The sequence below is a fragment of the Oncorhynchus nerka genome, linkage group LG10 (genome assembly GCF_034236695.1).
Source record: "Oncorhynchus nerka isolate Pitt River linkage group LG10, Oner_Uvic_2.0, whole genome shotgun sequence".
Classification (NCBI taxonomy): domain Eukaryota; kingdom Metazoa; phylum Chordata; class Actinopteri; order Salmoniformes; family Salmonidae; genus Oncorhynchus; species Oncorhynchus nerka.
In genome coordinates, this window is record NC_088405.1 from 91,366,349 (window position 1) to 91,390,730 (window position 24,382).

A 24,382-nucleotide genomic window follows, 5' to 3' on the forward strand; every position below is an offset into this window, starting at 1 on the left:
GTCTTTACCCCTCCCTCTCCCTCTATGTTAGGGGATCAGTCTTTACCCCTCCCTCTATGTTAGGGGATCAGTCTTTACCCCTCCCTCTCCCTCTATGTTAGGGGATCAGTCTTTACCCCTCCCTCTATTTTAGGGGATCAGTCTTTACCCCTCCCTCTATGTTAGGGGATCAGTCTTTACCCCTCCCTCTATGTTAGGGGATCAGTCTTTACCCCTCCCTCTATGTTAGGGGATCAGTCTTTACCCCTCCCTCTCCCTCCATGTTAGAGGATCAGTCTTTACCCCTCCCTCTCCCTCCATGTTAGGGGGTCAGTCTTTACCCCTCCCTCTCCCTCCATGTTAGGGGATCAGTCTTTACCCCTCCCTCTCCCTCCATGTTAGGGGATGAGTCTTTACCCCTCCCTCTCCCTCCAGAGTAGTAACAGGAGAGGAATGGAATGTGGGCTAAGACAAGAGGAGAGAGGGATTGGAAGGCGCTGAGGCCTGTAGAGTGGAGAGGTTCATTATCCCATCATCCCTCTCTCCAAGTGGTGATCTGTGAGAGTGATCATTAAACACTTCCCCCTTCTCCTCATTCGCCCCATTAATCCCTTCATTTTCTCACTCCATTTGTACTCTCGGGCCTTTCCACAGATTCTTCATTGCCAAAGATAGACATGGGAATGGATCCTCAAACCGGTTCTCTAGTCCCCATTTGCTGCCTGCAACTCCGAGGGAGACATGGGGTGCTCTGGTTCCCACGGCTGTAAGCGTTGGGGTACAGATGTTGACCGTAGCATCTCACAGACCTCCTCAATTGAATCTGCTGAGGTGACATGTTTTTCAGCTCGTGTGAATATTGGAGGTGTGAGATTTTAAATGATACTGTCAGCAGTTTTCTTTGTGCTGAGATGAAAGCAAATTGTTAAAGCAAATAGATATATGCCAAACATGAAATGCGCTGAACAAATTATAATACTGTCAACTGTCAAACTTGTTGTGAGAAGAGTCTACTTTCCCATTCCCAGGTTGTACAGTTGTGCATGCTCTACGAAACAGCATAGAGAAGCTAACAAAAGCTTCAAACCAATGGCGTGTTAGAGAGATGTTGAAGACTACATTTAAGAATGTGAACAGAACTCAATTTTAGTTGTGAAGTGGGTGGGACAGAAATAGGTCTGGTGTGGAGTGTACGTTTAAGGAGAAAGAAGGAGAGGCCATCCAAAGTTGAGACCATCCAAAGTTGAGACCATCCAAAGTTGAGGCCATCCAAAGTTGAGACCATCCAAAGTTGAGGCCATCCAAAGTTGAGGCCATCCAAAGTTGAGGCCATCCAAAGTTGAGGCCATCCAAAGTTGAGGCCATCCAAAGTTGAGGCCATCCAAAGTTGAGGCCATCCAAAGTTGAGGCCATCCAAAGTTGAGACCATCCAAAGTTGAGGCCATCCAAAGTTGAAATGCCACACCACCTCCAAACCCCAGCAGAAAAGTTAATGGAGTTGTTTAAAGGGCCAATACAGCAATCTTTATCAAATCATTTCAGTTTAATAATCAAATACCTTACTATAATAATTTTCCATTTACAAAAAAAAATGATTTTTAGCATTTTAGCAAAACTATTTCTCAATGAAGAATTTTGCTAGGACTGTCTGGGAGTGGTCTGAGTGGGGAGGGGAAAACTGGAAACTAGCTGCTATTGGCAGAGAGGTTTGGAACTCTCTTTGTTATTGGTCTATTAACCAATTTACCGCCTAGTCATGTCACCAGGCAAGCTGAAACTCCCGCCAATGCAAACAGGCTGATTAGGTCCTGTGTAGATTGTATTTTCATCCAGCAACTATCAGGATATAATACTGATTTAAAAAATCCACACTTTTACAGTGTCAGTTATACTTTTACAGTGTCAGTTATACTTTTACAGTGTCAGTTGTACTTTTACTGTGTCAGTTGTACAATATGATATAAAACACAGTAAATGCAGTTTTGACTACACTGGGCCTTTAAAGAATGTATTTGCCAATATGGGAAAAACAACGCAATTACAAATAGCCGTCTAAGAAGTTCTGTTCATATAGTGTAAAAGGAAATACATATGTCAAATAGGTTATTAGGTCTCCAAAAGCATGGCAGACTGATGTTGGGAGGCATGGGCTTGTACCCTGAACCCAATAGGTTATTAGGTCTCCAAAAGCATGGCAGACTGATGTTGAGAGGCATGGGCTTGTACCCTGAACCCAATAGGTTATTAGGTCTCCAAAAGCATGGCAGACTGATGTTGGGAGGCATGGGCTTGTACCCTGAACCCAATAGGTTATTCGGTCTCCAAAAGCATGGCAGACTGATGTTGGGAGGCATGGGCTTGTACCCTGAACCCAATAGGTTATTCGGTCTCCAAAAGCATGGCAGACTGATGTTGGGAGGCATGGGCTTGTACCCTGAACCCAAGAGGGACAAATAAAGGGAGACAGGTGTGAGGAGAGGGCGCTGTGGCAGTAAGTGGGAGCAAAGGGGAACCTTGAGGAACAAGTTCTGTTCCATTTATCTTTTAGTTCACTGGCTGTCAAACCTGTCTTCCCCCCCTTGTTCAGAGTGTTGTTTAAACGGTTTCTTTATCTCCCTCATTTCACAACCCATCTCTGTGATGTGGGTCATTGACTGTAATGGGAGCTTGACTTGTCTTCTCAACCAAAAGCACTGGCAATCACACATCTTGATCAAACTGTGTTTAAGCACCATGCTAAATAGGAATTTCTAAATGAATCACAACCCAAATAACGTTTTGGGGTTTAAAGTGTGACCATATCCTGTATTTCTCTCTTTTATTCAGTTTTAAATAAATACTCCCAGACAAATAGCAATGAGAATGTCTTGTTTATGCTATTTTTTATTTGACCAATATGAAAAAGCATGAGGACATGACATTTATGTACAGCTCATACACAACCCACACGTTTTTACTAAAGTCAAGAATCCCTCAATAATCATTTGACAGAAAGTTCAGTTGATATTATGAAGACAATACACGGAACCGCAAACAATATACATATGTACAATCAATTAAGAGAGAGAAAAACCCCATTGTAAATCACCCACTGTTCAGTATGAGTTCAGTGCACTTTCATTCTCTGCTGGGGAAGACATTCCAGTGAGTTTGTCGAAGACAAGCTGCCCTACGGTCTACAATACACAGTACGGGTTGTTCCACAAAATGAGTGCCTTTTTTTTAATACTTTAAGTAGAAATTGTGCGCAAATATTTAAAAGCCTGTTATATTAAATGAAGTGGGAAATTCAATACATCTGAATTATAATACAGATAAAGATTTGCTAAAGTGCCAAACTTCAGCATTTTGACATGTCCCTCTGTGACTTCCAGGAAGATGTTAACCCACTTAACCCTCAACATTTCTCCAGGTTTTCACCATCATTGTAAAGCCCTAGTTATTATGTTACTTTGGCAAAGTAATTTCTAAAGATGATTATTTATTTAATGTTAGTGATTTATTTTAAGGTCAATCCTGTTATTAAATTTTAAATATAATTTTAAATATGGTGAAGCTATTCCTTTTAAAATCCTCTTTTTCAAAAGACACATTGAACATGTCAAATAGTCAAATCATAGCGTAAAAGCAGGTGAGCTGGCTCTACAATTTGTTTTGTGGTGGAAAACTAAGTGGGTCGAGCATAATACGTCAACCCTGTTACCCATAGATAGACAGGCTTGAAATATTTTTTATCAATAGATACAAATTTGTGAAGCTTGCTTTCAATTGTCCCTCCCTGTTGCACACAACACGCTTCCATTCCCCCTTTCACAAGGGGATTTGTGGCTCATTTAAGATGGTCAACCCTGTTACTTGGCACTTATTTAAAAATATAGTTTTTTACCTTTATTTAACTAGGCAAGTCAGTTAAGAACCAATTCTTATTTTCAATGACAGCCTAGTGGGTTAACTGCCTGTTCATCAGCAGCACGACAGATACGTACCTTGTCAGCGCGGGGATTTGAACTTGCAACCTTTCGGTTACTAGTCCAACACTCTAACCACTAGGCTACCCTGCCTCCCCACTTAACAGGCACTTACTATAGTATTTTTGTTAGTTAACTTCTTGAGATGGGAAAGGGTATTTTTGTTATTAAATCGGCAAATGAAAGTACTCGAAGGCACCTAATTGGTGGAACGACCCAGTAGATGTATCAGTTGTGCTTTACACCTCTGTGCCTTCCCGTGGGTAAAGCATTGAGGCAGAGTCCAGGGCTGGGTATAGTTGGCTGCTGAGCTGGGTGAGGACAGTGTCACTGTAGCCCGCAGGGTAGAGGGGAGGAGAGGAGGAAATGGTAGGCTGCTGTGGATGGGACATACAGACCTCCCACTGAGGCATCGGAGCATTGGGGGAGTAGGAGCCGTATCCCTGGGCCGGAGAGACCCGTTGGGACAGCTCTGTAGCCAGGCTGGGTCTGTGGAGGGTATCTGACACTACTGTGTTTGATACTGTCCCCACTTCAGCCATCTGAGACAGGAAGCTGTTCAGGCAGAGGGAGGGGGCTGAGGAGATGGGGGAGGGGCCGCGCTCGGAGGAGCTGGAAACGTCATTCATGTTGTTGTGGTGTTTGGGACTGGACTCTAACGACTCAGAACCTGAGGAGCCCCCCTCACCAGGCAGGGAGTCCGACTTCCTCTTCCTCTTGCGACGGAAATTGCCGTTGTCAAACATCTTCTCACAGTTGGGATCCAGGGTCCAGTAGTTACCCTTGCCTATAAGGAGACACAAGTCATTTTTGTTAAGGAATTGCTCTCACATAGTTAGGCAAGAGTTAATATTTGTCTTTTTTTAAAGGTTATACTGTACGTGTATACACTTCCCAAACATTGAGTAGGCATGGAACACCTTGAAATTAAAAGACCAATTTTAAAAACCAAGTTCCAAACGTTCTTACCTGGATCATCCTCATCTCGGGGCACCTTCTTGAAGCAGTCGTTGAGGGAGAGGTTGTGGCGAATAGAGTTCTGCCACCCGGCCTTGCTCTTGTTGTAGAAGGGGAAGTTGTCTGCAACATATTGGTAGATCTGGCTCAGGGTGAGCCGCCTGTCTTGGCCCCCGTGGATCGCCATGGCAATAAGGGCAGAGTAGGAGTAGGGTGGCCTGGCTAGCTTCATCAGCTCCTCCTGAGAGGGCATGGAGAACCAGCTCAGGTCCCCTACACCACCCCTCGGCGCGCCAGCACCCAGATAGGGCCTCTGCATGTTGTAGAGTTGGGGCACATAGGGCCCACAGACTGGCCCTGTGGGCCCACCTAGGTAGGGAACACTGTTGAGCTCTGGGCCGTTGAACCACAAGTAAGGGTTGGAAGGAGGGCTGGTGTAGTCTCCCAGGTCGTAGGAAGTAGGGGTGGCCTGCTGCGGGCTAGGCAGGGTTGGAGTGCTGTAGAAGTTGTTGCTGTACAGGCTGAACTCTGGAGGCTCCTGTTCGAGGCTAGGGTACTGGGTTCCACAAGGAGGTGGGGAGAGGCCCTGTGGCACAAACGACATCATGCTCACCCACAGACTGATCCTTGGATTGGCAGCTGGTCTCTTCAGTCTAATAAATGGCTCTGGTAAAAAATAAATAAATCTGGATCTCGCTTTTCTTCAGTATTATCTGTTCCTCTGTTTCCAGCTGAGAGGTATTTTCCTTTCACTCTGTATTTAGTGTCCAGTGCAGGTGCATCACAACCTGACACCTGTCTCACCTGATCAATTTATAGTACTACAGCAACACCCATGTCTGCTCTCATTGGGTGTTTCTGTGACTATGTCATTTGAGTGAGTTTAGGCGTGGAGAATTCCCTTTGAATAGGAGGTGAAATTCCACCAGTTCTCCACCAGAAGTTCGTCTAAGCTCTGTGAAATGTTTAGCTATTTTAATTTGACATCCAACCATTTACTTAAGAACATTTTAAAGTTGGTTATTTTACAGCAGAACGGGATAATGAGTGCTACATTTACAAATGTTACAGTAATTTAATGTATAACAATTTCAAGACTCAAATATAATATATAAATATAACGTAATATGAAAGGATAATTGAATGTCAGTTGAATTTGAAGTTTGTACATTTATTTGTTTTTCCTCTAACATAGTTGTATGGGCAATATGCGACCCTGTTTTATTAAAACGATAGGCTCGAATAGGCAATCACTTCATATGTGATTTCATGCGCTCAACATTCCAAGGGGAACTGCATTTAGGCTTCTTCCTATCATTTTATTGCTTCTGAATTATATATTTGTTCTATCCCAAAACTTTTTCCCCCCTTGTCTATTTTTAGATGTCACAAACATTTTAGACATCATGCTTGTTGAAATTTAGTGTTATAAATACTACAACGAATTGGGTTGGGTGTGAAGCCATTAACACCTTCATCGTCAAAACAGATATGATTGTTAAAACTATTTGTATTATATATTATTCTCCATCCCGCCATGGATGATTTTAATATAATTTATTTACCCCGCCAAATAATGCTTTTAAGAATGCCCTTATTCTCTATATTACATTACTTTAAAACATACAATTGTGTTATTTCTCTGCGCATGGACATTTAAAGCCCACAACATTGACATATCATTAGCAGTTCTGAAATGTCTCTGTTTTGTTTTTCTCGTATAGGAAGCTATACTCGTAGTTTAATTGATAAATGGCCGTGGCCAGGACGCCAGGAATGAATATGTTTCCATTGTAGCGTGCTCTGCAATGCCCATAATAGGATACACAAGAGCGGAGCGCGCTCGAAGATATTTGGTAGTCTGCACACATTGTGCGCGGATTGGTTACCATGGCTTCTTTTTCATGCGGAATAATTCGTTTTTACTGGGGAAGGTAGTATGTACCGCAATGGAATTTTTCGGGGTGGGTGGAAACATAAATATGAGATGAGTGGTTCAGGAACGTTATGATTACATGCCTCAGTTCAGTGATCCATGCAGGCTTAGAAGAGTTGATGTGCTTTTTTTTACTGCAAACATTTCTGCACAGTCATGTGTCCTGTAATCCAAGCCTGAATATGGGCAGAGACATGATGGCAGTTTGATTGTTTCTGCTTTTCATCATTTGTGAACTTGGAAGTTCCTTCCAAAGATATATCCTACTTTGTCAGCTTAGAGATGGTGTATCTCTCAAATTGCCTGCAAGGACTGGGCTAAGTGTTCCATGATTCATTTCAAAGAAACAAATCTTGGAGGTTACCAAGGATGGCAGTTAGTGTGATTATAGTAATCCTCTTCAGTGGTGGTGACACAGACATAACAGCACATCTGTCCCTCCTGGGAGTTTATATTGTCTGTCTACTGTTGTATTTTACATCCTGGATGCTTAAGATCTTCACACTCCAAATGACAAGGCTTGTGTAAATTACAACAGACAAATAAGAGAGATTAGGGACATAAATCTTTTATACGGTCTGATTTCAATACCGATGCCGACGGTGAGGCATTGTATTTTACCACAGGTTAGTAGTGTATTCACTTGCCTAATATTACAGCGCCAGATCAGCAGTAAGGAGCCTTTGGTAATCGGCCATGCTTCAGAGAAGTTAGAGAAACAATGGGCGTCGATGATATAAAGTTGAATGAAAAAAGAACAGTTGTCAGAGGTTGGAACAGAGGTCAGGGAAGTTTTTCCTAGTGTGACCAATGACTTGTAGAATTTCTGTCACAAGTTTCCAATTTAAAAAAAATGCAAACGTTTATTTGAAACATTGATAATAGCTATGTTATAGAACATACAGTGTGAGAGATTAAAGAATATAGTTTTCATTTAACCATTATACAATGCAGGAAATTGAAACAAAATCCATATTATAAAAGCTCAGCAGTTGTGACTGACTGTTGACCACACTATTTCCTTACTTGGATAATGTATGCTGCTTCTGATTTATTGCAGAGCTAGCTGCTATTCTAGACCTTTCCATTGCATGTAACAGGGAAATAACAGAGAGCAAACACAAGCATTTACGTAACTACTCACATGGACATGTTCAGCTTCTGTGCTTTCAATACTGAAATAAAAAAAATATGGACTTTTTTCTGAGGTCCATACAGTGAACAGTTGACAGAGATGTACCGTACCTACCATCTCAATCCAAGAGTCACTTGTCTTTATATGAAATTACCTTACATGTAAAAGACTATGAACTGCAATTCAAAGGTTGCATAAGTCCTTCCACCCATAATGTGAGTGGCAGTCCTTTAAAACCACTGTGAATCTTGACAATTGCTCCATGTTATTGTTATCACTCCCCCAGCTGTCTGTTAAAAGGATGGGTAGAGACGTGCTAGTGCTCCACCTGCTGGGTAGATCAGGGGACACTGGCTCTGCTGTCTGTTAAAAGGACGGGTAGAGACTTGCTAGTGCTCCACCTGCTGGGTAGATCAGGGGACACTGGCTCTGCTGTCTGTTAAAAGGACGGGTAGAGACTTGCTAGTGCTCCACCTGCTGGGTAGATCAGGGGACACTGGCTCTGCTGTCTGTTAAAAGGATGGGTAGAGACTTGCTAGTGCTCCACCTGCTGGGTAGATCAGGGGACACTGGCTCTGCTGTCTGTTAAAAGGATGGGTAGAGACGTGCTAGTGCTCCACCTGCTGGGTAGATCAGGGGACACTGGCTCTGCTGTCTGTTAAAAGGATGGGTAGAGACTTGCTAGTGCTCCACCTGCTGGGTAGATCAGGGGACAGTGGCTCTGCTGTCTGTTAAAAGGACGGGTAGAGACTTGCTAGTGCTCCACCTGCTGGGTAGATCAGGGGACACTGGCTCTGCTGTCTGTTAAAAGGATGGGTAGAGACTTGCTAGTGCTCCACCTGCTGGGTAGATCAGGGGACACTGGCTCTGCTGTCTGTTAAAAGGATGGGTAGAGACTTGCTAGTGCTCCACCTGCTGGGTAGATCAGGGGACACTGGCTCTGCTGCCCTGATCCACGGTTCTTAGCATCAATCAGCAGAAGAGGTGACTGTCTGTAATGAGCGATGATGTGTGCCACCATCGGATAGGTCTGGAACATAAAACATACATTAACAAGGCATCATTCAGTTGTGTCATAACAGAAGTTGAAACATAAAATGTAAGATGGCTTGCTGTACATCTAATTGAATCTCGTAGTTGATGTTTTGGCAAAAAATGGCTATATAACAAACTTTCAGATGACAGATTCATGGATCCAGTTCACAAAGCTCACTGCTTCATCCTCAGAGTGATTGATAATATGATATAAAATTACACATATTACTCTGACTGGTCATAATTAGGGATATGAGTTCATTCCTGACCATGTGACCTGGTCAGGAACAATTCTTGGCCATAGTCAGAATGAATGAGTCAGATATTGTGTACCTCTGAGACCTTCAGACCAGTCCCCAGCAGAAAGTCATTCTGTTCACAGCGGATCTGAATGTTGTAAACTTTGTCCTGATAGAGTACCATGAGTGTATAGGGCTGAATGGACGACCGTTTCGAACTGTCCCGTACCAGAAATGCACCGTCCTAAACAGATAATGAAACAGAAAAACATTGTACATTATAGTGGTGTTTGTGTGGTATTCTATCACCAAAGAGCACTGGTGAACTATCCACATAAAAAAATATTTTATACTGTATATTGTCATTTTGGACAGTGCATTTGGAAAGTATTCAGACCCCTTGACTTTTTCCACATTTTGTTACATTACAGCCTTATTCTAAAATTGATTAAATAGTTTCCCTCCCTCATCAATCTACACACAATACCCCCATAACGACAAAGCAAAATCAGTTTAAATTATTTATTTATTTTTTACAAAGAATAACAAAATACAAACTGAAATATCACCATTACAGAAGTATTCAGACCCTTTACTCAGGACTAAGTTGAAGCACCTTTGGCAGCGATTACAGCTTAGAGTCTTCTTGGGTATGACACTACAAGCTTGGCACAACTGTATTTGTGGAGTTTCTCCCATTCTTCTCTGAAGGTCCTTTCAAGCTCTGTCAGGTTGGATGGAGAGAGTTGCTGCACAGCTATTTCTCCAGAGATGATCAATCGGGTTCAAGTCTGGGCTCTGGCTGGGCCACTCAATGATATTCAGAGATTTGTCCCGAAGCCATTCCTGTCTTGTCTTGGCTGTGTGTGTAACCGATGTGAAATGGCTAGCTAGTTAGCGGTGGTGCGCGCTAATATCGTTTCAATTGGCGAAGTCACTTGCTCTAAGACCGTGAAGTAGTTGTTCCCCTTGCTCTGCATGGGCCGCGGCTTTTGTGGTGCGATGGGTAACGATGCTTCAAGGGTGGCTGCAGAGGGTTCGGGGCGAGGAGAGGGATGGAAGCTATACTGTTACATGTGCTTGGGGTGGCTGTCCTGTTGGAAGGTGAACCTTTGCCCCAGTCTGACGTCCTGAGCACTCTGTAGCAGGTTTTCATCAAGTATCTCTCTGTACTTCATCAAGTATTGCTCCGTTCATCTTTCCCTCAATCCTGACTAGTCTTCCAGTCCCTGCAGCTGAAAAAAATGTGGTACCCTGCCCCAGATCTGTGCCTCAACCCAATCCTGTCTCGGAGCTCTACGGACAATTCCTTTGACCCCATGGCTTGGTTTTTGCTCTGATATGCACTGTCAACTGTGGGACCTTATATAGACAGGAGTGTGTGCCTTTCCAAATCATGTCCAATCAATTGAATTTACCACAGGTGGACTCCAATCAAGTTGTAGAAACATCTCGAGGATGATCAATGGAAACAGGATGCACCTGAGCTCAATTTCATGTCTCACAGCAAAGGGTCTGAATACTTATGTAAATAAGGTATTTCTGTTTAAAACGTTTTAAACATTTCTAACAATTTCTAAAAACCTGTTTTCGCTTTGTCATTATGGTGTATTGCGTGTAGATTGATGAGGACAAATGTGTATTTAATCCATTTTAGAAGGCTGTAACATAACATTTTGAAAAAGTCAACGGGTCTGAATGCTTTCCAAATGCACTGTATGTGATATTGCATTGTCCCTTCAAAAACCATTGTCACGATTAATCTGTGAAAATAGAGTGTGAATGTCAGTTTTCCTGTTATTACAGTTAACCAGGTGTGTGAGTGATATTGACAGCAGAAGATGTCTCACCATGTTGACCTGTCTGAGACAGCCCTCCGCTTGACCCCGTGTCACCTGACCAACGTACCACTGAGGGTTCAGGTCCTACATATTCACACAGGAACACAATCACACATCAATCAGGTGGGATTTGTGACTTTGTGACCTGTTACTAATTTCTGTGATAGGCTTCAGACCCCCAAAAAACACATTAACAAAAATCCTTGAGTTTGCAACATGTTTCCACATTGTTCAATAGAAGTGAGTTGTTAAATGCTCCAAATGACCATTACTTGCACATACTGTACTATATGAGGACCTAGGGAAATATTAGATCTATTCAATAAGAGCTGACTAGTTTTAGAGACAAAGGGCTCTGCTCAACACAGCTGTTGAGATTAGTGGTTGGCAGCCTGAACGTACAATGCTCCCTGAGAATAACAATACAATGGCGCCACCTACTGAGCTATGCAAGACATTGCATTACTAGACCACATCCAACATTCAAGTATGTACGGTCATATTTGAGAATCTGTCTGTCTGTCTGTCTGTCTGCCTGCCTGCCTGCCTGCCTGCCTGTCTGCCTGTCTGCGTTGTGGGGATCACCTGTTCATCCTCTAGGTCTGCCGGTGGGGGGATAGAAGCTTGCATAGGTGGCGGAGGGGGCATAATGTGTCTGTCTGGCACAATCCTAGAACTGCTCCTGGGTGAGATGGCTTAGAAAGAAAAAAAGAAATTAGAATCATACCAGTTATCAAAAGGAGAAGTTGTGAGTCATATATATATACACACTGTACAGTATATTTTAAGGATGGGTACTGAAGTGAAAACAAAGCACTCACATGCCTGCAGTGCCTGCAGTTTTGAAGGTAGAGATGCAGTTGAAGCGATATTAGGAGGAAAGCTGGAGAGAGATGGAACAACACTTTGCAGATTACCATTAAAATGTGCGTATCTTTTAAATTCCATCATCTCCAGCAAAGTGCTGTCCTCCATGTAAACCTAGAGGCCATTTGAATTCCTAACTTTGACAAGACAAAACTGATCTTACCCGTCTGAATGTAAGGATAGTCCGGGGAGCACTGCTCTAGGGTGCCCTGGTCTAGGAAATGTGTTGGAGTTGTATGGTTTGGGCATGGGCACTAAAAGAGAGATACACTCATGCAATCACTACGACTGCATAGTCCTTCAATGTAAAACAGGATGAAGATTAAATAGCTACAATGTAAAGTTCCCTTAACAAGTCGAAAAAGGTTTCAGAAAATGTCTTACCATCATCTTGTACCTGTTGATGACATAATATTAAACATTTTATGAGGAGGAACTATAGACTTTTCTCAGTTACGAAAAAGACACAGTTTGAAAATCCTTATCAGCCTCTTCCCACCCCATCATGGTGATGTCAACACGTGTACACCAAAATATACCTTTACCTCATTTCTTGCATCAGGCACATATCTGCAACACAAATGGAAATGACAGTTGAATAAGTTGCTATATTCACTTGCATTTCGCTCCTTAGTGTTGAACTCAATAAGCGAGCACGAAGATTTAGTCAAATCCTGTATGTGCAACAACCAGCAAAGCCAACAAAACGCAGGCGGAAGACTGGAAGGCTAATCATAAAATGATACACATCTTGTGTACGAAGCTGTGCTCTGTGGCAGTGATTCACCCCAGATCAATTAGCTCCTGCTGACTAAACAACCGCAATTCCAATCCGTCACCCCATGTATTTCTGATGGAGTGTACTTCCTTATAAACCGGGTGGTTCGAGCCATGAATGCTGATGACAAAATCACATTGGTAAATCAGTTTATAATAGCATTAAGGCACCTCAGGGTTTGTGGCATAGGGCCAATATACACTGCTCAAAAAAATAAAGGGAACACTTAAACAACACAATGTAACTCCAAGTCAATCACACTTCTGTGAAATCAAACTGTCCACTTAGGAAGCAAGACTGATTGACAATAAATTTCACATGCTGTTGTGCAAATGGAATAGACAACAGGTGAAAATTATAGGCAATTTGCAAGACACCCCCAATAAAGGAGTGGTTCTGCAGGTGGGGACCACAGACCACTTCTCAGTTCCTATGCTTCCTGGCTGATGTTTTAGTCACTTTTGAATGCTTGGCGGTGCTTTCACTCTAGTGGTAGCATGAGACGGAGTCTACAACCCATACAAGTGGCTCAGGTAGTGCAGCTCATCCAGGATGGCACATCAATGCGAGCTGTGGCAAGAAGGTTTGCTGTGTCTGTCAGCGTAGTGTCCAGAGCATGGAGGCGCTACCAGGAGACAGGCCAGTACACCAGGAGACGTGGAGGAGGCCGTAGGAGGGCAACAACTCAGCAGCAGGACCGCTACCTCCGCCTTTGTGCAAGGAGGAGCAGGAGGAGCACTGCCAAAGCCCTGCAAAATGACCTCCAGCAGGCCACAAATGTGCATGTGTCTGTTCAAACGGTCAGAAACAGACTCCATGAGGGTGGTATGAGGGCCCGACGTCCACAGGTGGGGGTTGTGCTTACAGCCCAACACCGTGCAGGACGTTTGGCATTTGCCAGAGAACACCAAGATTGGCAAATTCGTCACTGGCGCCCTGTGCTCTTCACAGATGAAAGCAGGTCCACACTGAGCACATGTGACAGAGTCTGGAGACGCCGTGGAGAACGTTCTGCTGCCTGCAACATCCTCCAGCATGACCGGTTTGGCGGTGGGTCAGTCATGGTGTGGGGTGGCATTTCTTTGGGGGGCCGCACAGCCCTCCATGTGCTCGCCAGAGGTAGCCTGACTGCCATTAGGTACCGAGATGAGATCCTAAGACCCCTTGTGAGACCATATGCTGGTGCGGTTGGCCCTGGGTTCCTCCTAATGCAAGACAATGCTAGACCTCATGTGGCTGGAGTGTGTCAGCAGTTCCTGCAAGAGGAAGGCATTGATGCTATGGACTGGCCTGCCCGTTCCCCAGACCTGAATCCAATTGAGGACATCTGGGACATCATGTCCCGCTCCATCCACCAACGCCACGTTGCACCACAGACTGTCCAGGAGTTGGCGGATGCTTTAGTCCAGGTCTGGGAGGAGATCCCTCAGGAGACCATCCACCACCTCATCAGGAGCATGCCCAGGCGTTGTAGGGAGGTCATACAGGCACGTGGAGGCCGCACACACTACTGAGCCTCATTTTGACTTGTTTTAAGGACATTATATCAAAGTTGGATCAGCCTATAGTGTGGTTTTCCACTTTAATTTTGAGTGTGACTCCGAATCCAGACCTCCATGGGTTGATACATTTGATTTCCATTGATAATTTTTGTGTGATTTTGTTGTCAGCACATTCAACTATGTAAAGAAAAAGTATTTAATAAAAATATTAAGAATATTTCATTCATTCAGATCTAGGATGTGTTATTTTAGTGTTCCCTTTATTTTTTTTTGAGCAGTGTACCATGGCTTAACTAACCACTGAATCACAGTGTGTTTAGTTGATGTGTAGTCTATATGTGATGTGTGTCTGGAGCGGTGCCGTATGGAGGATGATGCACTGCAGACCTGTTGTTGTTCAGCGGGGCTCTGCCGACCGACGAGCTGCTCCTGCTGACACTACTTGACACAGGGAGGGGGGGTTTGGGCATTCTGGGAGGGTCTGGACCCCTCTCTTCTGCCTGAGGCCTGGATATAGGAGCAATGTGAAGTCAGAGGTTCCAAAACTGGACAGTGTAGTTACCAATTCAGGAAGTTATATCTTGGTTAATTTCTTGTAGAAAAGGCACCGTTTTTAGAAACTGAATGTATGTACAACAAATGTGCTGTACAGAGCCTTCAGGAAGTATTCACACCCCTTTCCCACATGTTGTTGTCTTACAGTCTGAATTTAAAATGGATTACATTTAGATGGTGTGTCACTGGCCTACACACAATACCCCATTGTGTCAAAGAAGAATTATGTTTTTCCAAAATGTTACAAATTAATAAAAAATGAAAAGCTGAAATGTCTTGAGTCAATAAGTATTCGACCCCTTTGTTATGACAAGCTTAAATAAGTTCAGGAGTAAGAATGTGCATAACAAGTTGCATGGACTCACGCTTTGTGCAATAATAGTGTTTAACATGATTTTTGAATAACTACCTAATCTCTGTAAACCACACAAAGAAATGGTCTGTAAGGTACTGCAGTCGAGCAGATCATTTCAAACACAGATTCAATCACAAAGACCAGTGAGGTTCTCCCATGCCTCGCAAAAGCGTTATGTTTTGGGGCAAATACACAACAACACATCACCGAGTACCACTCTTCATATTTTCAAGCAAGGTAGTGACAATTAAATCCATTTTAATCCCACTTTGTAACACAACACATTTCTGAAAAAGGTCAACGGGGTGTGAATATACTTATGTGCAGTCATCATTCAAACAGAAAACGAGGTGTCAATGACATTGTGAAATAGAATAGCGAGAAGTCACATGACTGGAAAGCAATATAGAACCAAAATAAGTATTCTATACCTCCATGAATGTGGAGCAGGCTGCGTGTGAGAGACAAAACAAACATGTCATACACTTCATTGTGAAATCTTCATATTTCAAACTATTAGCATTAGCATATTAGCATCCCATTAGTCTGGAATGGTCTTTAAACACTCATATGTAGACATTCTTATAGCTATTAGCTATACAGTTATATAGGCCAACTATAACTTTAGCAAGCACATGCAGAGATCTATAGGCATATGTTTGTTCACTTGACATTGAGATGAGTAGAACATTGTTTGGACACAATATAGGACTGATCAAAACATAAGCAAAGTTCATTCTCACCATGTTAGTTGTGTTTAACTTCGTTGCTGTGTGGAATAACAGATCAGGTCAGTACGAGGGCATAAAAAAACATGACATTACTGCTTTATGGTGATGATAAATCCCCAAAATGTGATTAAGTATGTAAATGTAACATAAATAGAAAGTATCCTCTCTATACTAACATTGACACATACTTATGGAAGAGGAACTGTTACATGACATGTATCTGTGGGCAGGCAGGTGTAGGAACAGACAACTGCAGTAGTAAACATTTTCTTGCTAAATTTAGATTGGTGTGAGACACGGGAGGTTGGTGGCACCTTAATTGAGGAGAACGGGCTCGTGGTAATAACGGGAGCGGAATCAGTGGAATGGAATCAAATACATCAAATGCATGGTTTCCAAGGTTTCCATGGTTTCCAGGTGTTTGATGCCATTCCATTTGCTCCATTCCGGACATTATTATGAGCCGTCCTCCCCTCAGCAGCCTCCTGTGGTGTGAGAGTACCTGGTATTGGAGATTCAGCAAGTCTTGTGCGATCCAGTTTGGTGGGCTTTCTTCTGCGGTCAACTGGTGGAGCGGGGGCAGCATTTGAGGACGTAGCAGGCACTTTAAAAGACAATATGAAAAGACAGGGTACAAAGTGTTCAAATGCTACATTTAAGCAATAAGGCACGAGGAGATGTGGTATATGGCCAATATACCACGGCTAAGCGATGTTCTTTTAAATTGTATTTATTTATTTTCGAAACATACAATATACTTGCAGTGAAGCCGCTCAATAACTACATCATACCAGTCATTCAACAGACTCCCATTCAATAACTACATCATACCAGTCATCCAACAGACTCCCATTCAATAACTACATCATACCAGTCATCCAACAGATTCCCATTCAATAACTACATCATACCAGTCATTCAACAGACTCCCATTCAATAACTACATCATACCAGTCATCCAACAGATTCCCATTCAATAACTACATCATACCAGTCATCCAACAGACTCCCATTCAATAACTACATCATACCAGTCATTCAACAGATTCCCATTCAATAACTACATCATACCAGTCATCCAACAGACTCCCATTCAATAACTACATCATACCAGTCATCCAACAGACTCCCATTCAATAACTACATCATACCAGTCATTCAACAGATTCCCATTCAATAACTACATCATACCAGTCATTCAACAGATTCCCATTCAATAACTACATCATACCAGTCATCCAACAGACTCCCATTCAATAACTACATCATACCAGTCATCCAACAGACTCCCATTCAATAACTACATCATACCAGTCATCCAACAGACTCCCATTCAATAACTACATCATACCAGTCATCCAACAGATTCCCATTCAATAACTACACCATACCAGTCATCCAACAGATTCCCATTCAATAACTACATCATACCAGTCATCCAACAGATTCCCATTCAATAACTACATCATACCAGTCATCCAACAGATTCCCATTCAGAGCGACACACAGAAGCATCCAGGGTCAATGCCCTACTCAAGGGCACGTTGACAGATCTCCCACCAGGCCAAAAAACGTGAACCCGAACCCTCCAAGATCCACCCACAGTTCCCCAATAGCTGTCCCTCAACCATTCGAGACCCCTCCTACAGTCCCACCCCCCCCAAGAAGAAGAAAAAATAAAATATAAATACAATTAATTCCAGTCCCCGCCCCCAGGATGCACCCCAATGCACCAACAACCAAGAGAACTAAAGAGAAAAAAGGAAAAGACAGAAGAAAACAGAAAACAACAATGCAAAAAATATATAAAACAAAATAATACATTTGAAACAAAGGACATCAAGGACAACTGAAATCATAACAGCAATGCCAACTGTATATGTTTGTGTGCATGTCTGGCACTACTACATGTATGTGTGTATTCGTGTATGTGTTTATTTGAATGAGAGTGTGTGTATATGCATGTGTACTAACACCTGCACGACATCAGCCTCAGGCAAACCGGCATTAGCTGTAAAAACACTGCCACTTAGTGTCATTCAAATGTACTTTTTTAATAGGTTTTATTTAGACTTTTTATTTTTGACTTTTATCTTTGACCATCATTCTATCTTCCACACAGCAACTCCACTCCCAGTTGTCTCCAATTCCTCAACTTCCCTCAGCCCATCCCATCTATCTCTGCTGGCCACCCACTTCGGGTTTCTACGCAACACATATCTTTCAACTATGCTGTGATGTTTAACGTACAATTTCAATCTATCTAGTCGAATAGAATCCACACATTGCGAGTTGAAGATAAATACTTTTACTAAGAGTATTGACTGGCCCGGTCTCTCCAAATCTCTTAACAGTATTATTTCTAGGGTCAATTTTGGATCAATGCTATGCATTTTCAGCCATTCCTGAACATGAGACCAGAAACAGGCTACCTGAGGGCAATACCAAAATAAATGGTCTATTGAGTCTGTATCCTCACAACAAAATCTGCAGAGCTTCGATGATTTTATGCCCCAAATATTCAACATTTTGTTGGTGGCAAGAATTCTATATAATAATTTTAGCTGAAAAGCACAAAGTCTTGAATTTTGCGTTGTTTTTATATATCAACTCATACACCCTGTACCATGGAATCGGTACATCAAAAATCTCTTCACAACTATTTTGCAATCTGTATGGGACAGTTGTCAACATCCTGGTCCTCAAATGAAACTGGTATACTTTCCTATTTATGCTATTTTTATTCCTCCGCCAGTTTTGATCCTTTATATTGGGCAGACAGACCAGTACCATGCCTCCTCCTGCTGCCACCTGCCTCCTGCATTTTTGGGGTAATGCTGTAATCAATTGGTTGTACTCTTGGATTGAGCAGACCTTCCCGTACAATTCTGATAACTCCATGAAGGACATAACTCTACCATTCCCATTTACAATATAATTTAAGAACAAAATACCCCTTTCAAACATCTTTTCCATAAATACAGGTATTTTATCAACCAGCACATTTGAGTTCAGCCATAATATTGGTTGGAATATTTGTTCTATCTTTTCAGGGGGGTGAAATTGAAATTGTAGCCAGCTCTGCAATGCTTGTTTGAAAAAGAGAGATACTTTGAAAAAAAGTATCCTTTTCAATTCATCGAAAATGAGACACGGCAATCTGCACAAAGGCAAAAAGGCCATTTTTAAACAATGGATGAGTTTTTCTTATTAATCTACTTGAGAACCATTTAGGGGATCAAATAAACTTTTGAATGAGTGAGGCTAGAGAGAGAGAGAGAGAGGTTCAGTGGTTTTATATTTAATAATCTCAACCCACCCAATTCATATTCATTATATAGATAGGCACGTTTTCTTTTGTCTGGTTTAACGTCCCAGATAAAGCGAAATGTTTTTTTTCTCGTATGATTTGAAAACGAATCATCAGGAGTAGGCAGCACCATAAGTAAGTGAGTAAACTGAGATATGACTAAGTAGTTAATCAGGGCAATTTTTCCATAAATAGACAGGTATTTACCTCTCCATGGTTACAGGATCTTGTCTATTTTTACAAGCTTTCTATTGAAATTCATTGTGGGGAGCTTATTCATATCTTCTGTGATATGACTACCAAGTATGTCTACTTCACCATCAGCCCATTTTATATGTAAACTGCAGGATAATTAAAAAATTGTATTTTTTAAAGATCCAATACGTAATATTGTACACTTATCATAATTAGGTGTTAGTCCAGAGTACAGAAAGAATATCTAGATCTTTAATGAGACATTGCAGGGATCTTCAATGAGACATTGCAGGGATCTTTAATGAGACATTGCAGGGATCTAGCTTGCAGACTGAATGTAAAACTTCATTCATCGGCATACATGGACACCTTTGTTTTTAAGCCTTGTATTTCTAATCCTCTAATGTTGTTATTGGATCTGATTTTAATAGCTAGCATTTCGATGGACATAACTAATAGATATGGTGACTGCGGACACCCTTGTTTAACTCCTCTTGACAATTCAAAACTCTCTGAGAAGTAGCCGTTATTTACTATTTTACACCTGGGGTTGCTATACATTATTTTTACCCAAGAGAGTTACCAAAATTGAAAAAATCCAGGCATTTATAAATAAAATCCAGTCTTACTTTATCAAATGCCTAAGAGATGTTCTTTACGCACAACACAATGCAGAGTGCCTGGATACAGTCTTTAGCCGTGTTATACCACAAACCCCCAAGGTGTCTTATTGCTGTTATAAACTGGTTACCAACGTAATTAGAGCAGTATAACAATTTTTTTGTCATACCCGTGGTATGCTGGCTGTCAGCCAATCAGCATTCAGGGCTCGAACCACACAGATTATAATTATAGTTAGATAGTAACATTCCAGATTGCACACTTACACTTGCCAGTTATTCTGCCAGGGTGCTGGGGAGATTGCTCTCTTCTGGGTGGGGGAGGCTGCAGTAGCTGCAGAAACAAGGAATGAAATGTAATGTTGAATGACTGTGTGGAAGGAGGGAGGGAGAGAGTGGAGGAGTGAAAAGGGGGGTGTAGTCAGAGGGAAGATACTCACACTAGGGTGACTGGCAGAGGGGATTGGAGGACCAGCCCCAGGGCGTTGAGTTGTTGGAGGAGGATGGCTTCTAGCTGTATTGCGGTGCGGTATATTATCTAAACACAGAGACAGATACAGACAGAAACACATACATACATACAGACAGACAGACAGACAGACAGACAGACAGACAGACAGACAATTGTATCAATGAGGAACAAAACAAATTAAAATGTTGTTAAAATTAAAAATCACAACATATATTCTTTGTGAGAGGAGTTGAGCACGGCAAGGCAATGTTGTTTTGATGTCGCCGTACCAATGTATTCTTCGTCAGCCATGGGCTTGGCAGCACGGAGCTGATGGGGAATTTCTTCAGGTGTCTCAGACGGAGGTGACTCATAGCCGTCACTGTCCTCAAGTCCAACATCCTCTGTTGGTGACTCGTAATCTCCCCCACTGCCATCATCTTCCTCAGCATCTGGATTCTCATAGTCTTCGTCACTCCCCTCATCCTGGGAGAGACAGACAACCAAGTTGAATTCTGATGGAGTGATAAATCATCTAGGGAGGAACACTTTAACGGAATAAAACAGGAAGGAATGGTATGCCAAATACAGACTTACAAATTCATCCGGTCCCCAGGGCTGATCCTCTTGTGGCATAGCTGTAGTAGGTAGCAGTACAATGGTAAAATTGGCAATTTATCATGGTCCAATTGCTTCTCTGTTGATCATAATAACTTGATCTAAGGTAAGGTCTGAAATAATCCATACCTGGTTCATATTTTGGTGCTGCAGTTCTAGAGAAAATACAGAGGAGAGCAAAATTGTGCTTGGATATTGCTTTGAATGAAATGACTACAGTTGAATAGCTAAGAATGGCAGTAAGTGCACACCTTTTAGTAAAGAATCTCCTTTTTTCTTCTTTCCTGTTGATTTCACTGCAGATTTTGGAGATGAGTCTGCAGAAAGAGCATGCAACATTGTGGCAGTAAATACGGATACCATATTTTGGGGCAAACAATGCTTCCATCTTTTGTCACACAGTCGTGTAGCGACACAGTCAATAACTGCCTTATAGTTATGTTCTAAGCATGTGTTGTATCTTCAATATTGTGAGCAGTGATTGGTGAGTTCTATTTGAGTCTGCCACTGTGACAGGATGTGGTATCTGAAGTATATTTAAGTTTCAATTTCAGTCTTTGTCTCCGCATCTCCTTCTCTAAAATACGGCATACTGGTACACTCCTCCCTCTCTGTCTATCTCTCATGGTCTCTCTGCTTACTCAGTTTCCTGCCCTAAAACACTACTGTAGCTCTATTTTCTTGCTGTTGAATAGTTTCCTTTCCCTGTGCAATTAGCATACTTCCCAACGTATTCATAGTTTCATGTAATTGTTGTAATGTTCAGTTTTCTTAAAATAATGAAAGAGAAAGTAATTCATCACTCACGGCGCATGGATTTTGGGGAATTTCTGATGGTCATTTTCAGTCATGTTCTACAAAATGATAGATTGAGTATTTCCATCAAGTGATACATTTACATGACAGTCAAAAGCATTGTTTGAATATGAAATTCATGATCAAAGATGAATAATTATACAAGGAACACACGGGGAAAAAGGGACACACATCTGCTTCATATCACTTACCAAGAACCTTTGTCCATTTATGCTACATTTCATAATGACTTTATCGCAGCCACTTAAATTCAACTGTAAATGCATAAAACACACAAATTAATATGGATCCCTGGGAAACAGCATTGAATATGATGTTGTAAGACAGAGAACTAAGGAAAAAATATTACAGGTTGTGAACTGCCAACAAAAGGTTCAATAAATTATCCTGAAAAGGACTTACCTTCTTCATGTAGTCTGCCAATTGGTGTGGATTCCAGTCCATTACCACTGACTTGGATGGCACTCGGTCAAAACTCATTGTTCCCTTCTCTTCTTCTGAATATAAATGAAATACAAAATCCTTTGAAAGACACTTGACTGCAACACCTCCTCTGTTACAGTGCAGTCATATCCACAGCCATGTTCGACTTCGAGGCCCGTCAGAAAATGGCTCCTTGTATCTTGCTGCTACGCCCTTGGCAATGCTCTGTCTGGCCCTTTGTCGATGAAGTTTGCAGTCTGACCAGTATTCAGAGAAATAAAATAGGAAGATATTACTCTTTCACCACACAGAAAAGCATTACAACACTCACCACAAGTGCAATCTGAGGACTACAGAAAGAAAGAAAAAACGTCACTATTTTGTCTCCTTCCTCTTCTGTGAAATCATGTTGGGTGTGTCAATTGTCTGGTAAGTGATGAAAGCTATTCACCAAGAGTTATGTATGCTCTGAAGTCCAGACAAGAGCAACACAAACACTTAAATGTCAATATCTTAAATGGTAGGCTAGTCAGTTATCTGAGAGCTCTGAGAAAAGAAAGAAAGAAAGCAAACTTCCTCATGAGCTTCCTGTTGACGATGACAGTGGGGGCAATAGCAAAGAGAAGTTATAGCCCCTTCTAAGAACGACTGCAGTTAACATAGAAGCATAACACTATACACAATAAACCTAATAACACACACACACACACACACACACACACACACAAATTACATAAATTGTTGTTGTTACTATTTTATTTATTTATTATTACATAAGTGTCACAAATGTCATACGTTTAGAATACAGAAACTTTTGAGGGCCACACATTTAAAATGTCAGTTATTCTAAAATAATGATTTATGCGTGACATATTTATATTCAGAATGAATCTTATTTGCTTTTATTTGAACCATAAAATGAACACACCTTTAATGTTATCTGACAAAGGTTTGGACAACAACAGCAACTTATTTAGCTTTAATGACTTGAGACTTCAGCAAGGTCACTAACTAGTAAAAGACAAGAATACAAGACTAAGGCCAGTGGTCATTCGGGCTCTTTAAAAAATATATATGTTTTGTATTTTTTTCTATTCAAACAGTTTGCGATAGTTTGACTATGATTGGTGTTAAAACAATTCTAATTAAATTATTAAATTAAATCAAACTCTACCTAAACTACAAAGTATTTTAAAATGCATTGGTTTGTTATGAAAAAGAATGCTATTAAACATTTGCATTTAAAGTATAACTTTTTAATGTATATAAACAAAGTGCATATAAATAACCATTCAAATGAATAAAATATGAACAACATAATAATAGAATATTGCACCATATCAAAGAAAAACAAATAATGTGCAAAACTGCAGCATCCCACTTAAAACATTAAACTGGTCCCTCGTTTCTCTCTCTTCTTTATTGTCATGTTATAATCAGCAGCACACAGCAATGCTGACCATATTTTGCTTTTATGAGACATTTGCATTCAGAAATGCAAGCTGCCTCAATTTCGAGGGGCTGATGCGGTTTCTTCTCCCAGTAATTTATTTGTCCCGTTTTTCCGAGAAGACCCTCTCAGAGGGAACAGATGTGGCCACTATGCAGAGTCTCTCTGTCATGACTTTAGTAAGCCGTGGGTAGACATAGGCCTTGTTCTTCCACCAGCTCAGAGGATCTGCAGATCATTGGAGGAGGGGCTCCTCCAAATAGGATCGGACCTCCATTATGACATCTGCTGAGGGATCCCTTCGTGCTGCATCCCCAGTTGCTCTCTCGTCAAACAGCATCCAAACAGCAGAGGTTTGTGGTACTACTGCTGGTGCTTCTGCTCCTGTTGCCCTGGTGCCTGAGCCAGCTGACTGCTGGGGCTGTCCCTCACTGCTGATGAGGTTATTATTCTTTGAAGAGCCTCATCAATCGCTCTGGCATCACTGAAGGCTAATTTCTTAAACCTGCGGTCAAGTGCAGCGGTTTCTGATAGCACGTGATTATATTCCATTCTGTGGAACTTCCTGTCCATTGATGAACATAGGGTGTCCATCAACTCTGTCACATGTCCTGTGGTTAC

At 41.8% G+C, this 24,382-nt stretch overlaps 2 protein-coding genes across 3 annotated transcripts; both read right to left on the reverse strand.

Annotated features, from left to right (window-relative positions):
- Positions 1-2,844: 2,844 nt before the first annotated feature.
- foxi3a (forkhead box I3a) lies at positions 2,845-5,704 on the reverse strand. Its single transcript, XM_029671670.2, has 2 exons — positions 4,917-5,704; positions 2,845-4,734 (listed from the first exon to the last, which is right to left on the reverse strand). The coding sequence occupies exons 1-2, from the start codon at positions 5,509-5,511 to the stop codon at positions 4,187-4,189; spliced, it is 1,143 nt and encodes a 380-aa protein (XP_029527530.1). The 5' UTR covers positions 5,512-5,704; the 3' UTR covers positions 2,845-4,186.
- A 1,972-nt stretch (positions 5,705-7,676) lies between these two features.
- On the reverse strand, positions 7,677-22,878 carry lcp2a (lymphocyte cytosolic protein 2a). 2 transcript variants are annotated; one of them, XM_029671650.2, is made up of 22 exons: positions 22,643-22,878; positions 22,291-22,385; positions 22,080-22,142; positions 21,880-21,926; positions 21,324-21,389; positions 21,202-21,227; positions 21,052-21,092; positions 20,745-20,940; positions 20,444-20,541; positions 20,271-20,337; positions 16,381-16,482; positions 15,891-15,916; positions 15,579-15,598; positions 14,625-14,744; positions 12,503-12,527; positions 12,342-12,354; positions 12,121-12,211; positions 11,912-11,973; positions 11,676-11,785; positions 11,100-11,174; positions 9,344-9,493; positions 7,677-9,005 (listed from the first exon to the last, which is right to left on the reverse strand). In XM_029671650.2, the coding sequence occupies exons 2-22, from the start codon at positions 22,366-22,368 to the stop codon at positions 8,853-8,855; spliced, it is 1,629 nt and encodes a 542-aa protein (XP_029527510.1). In that variant the 5' UTR covers positions 22,369-22,385; positions 22,643-22,878; the 3' UTR covers positions 7,677-8,852. The 2 variants fall into 2 exon arrangements, with proteins under 2 accessions (XP_029527510.1, XP_029527509.1); XM_029671649.2 differs by having other exon boundaries at positions 22,291-22,878.
- Positions 22,879-24,382: the final 1,504 nt, after the last annotated feature.

Bases quoted from the DNA above. Each gene is read 5' to 3' on its own strand.
- foxi3a (XM_029671670.2), bottom strand. From the start codon at position 5,511: ATGATGTCGTTTGTGCCACAGGGCCTCTCCCCACCTCCTTGTGGAACC. The intron at 4,735-4,916 runs GTAAGAACGTTT...GTCTCCTTATAG, and splicing joins CCGAGATGAGGATGATCCAG to GCAAGGGTAACTACTGGACC.
- lcp2a (XM_029671650.2), bottom strand. From the start codon at position 22,368: ATGAGTTTTGACCGAGTGCCATCCAAGTCAGTGGTAATGGACTGGAAT. The intron at 20,338-20,443 runs GTGAGTATCTTC...TTGTTTCTGCAG, and splicing joins CCTCTGCCAGTCACCCTAGT to CTACTGCAGCCTCCCCCACC. The intron at 12,528-14,624 runs GTCTGCAGTGCA...TTTGTGTTGCAG, and splicing joins GCCCCGCTGAACAACAACAG to ATATGTGCCTGATGCAAGAA.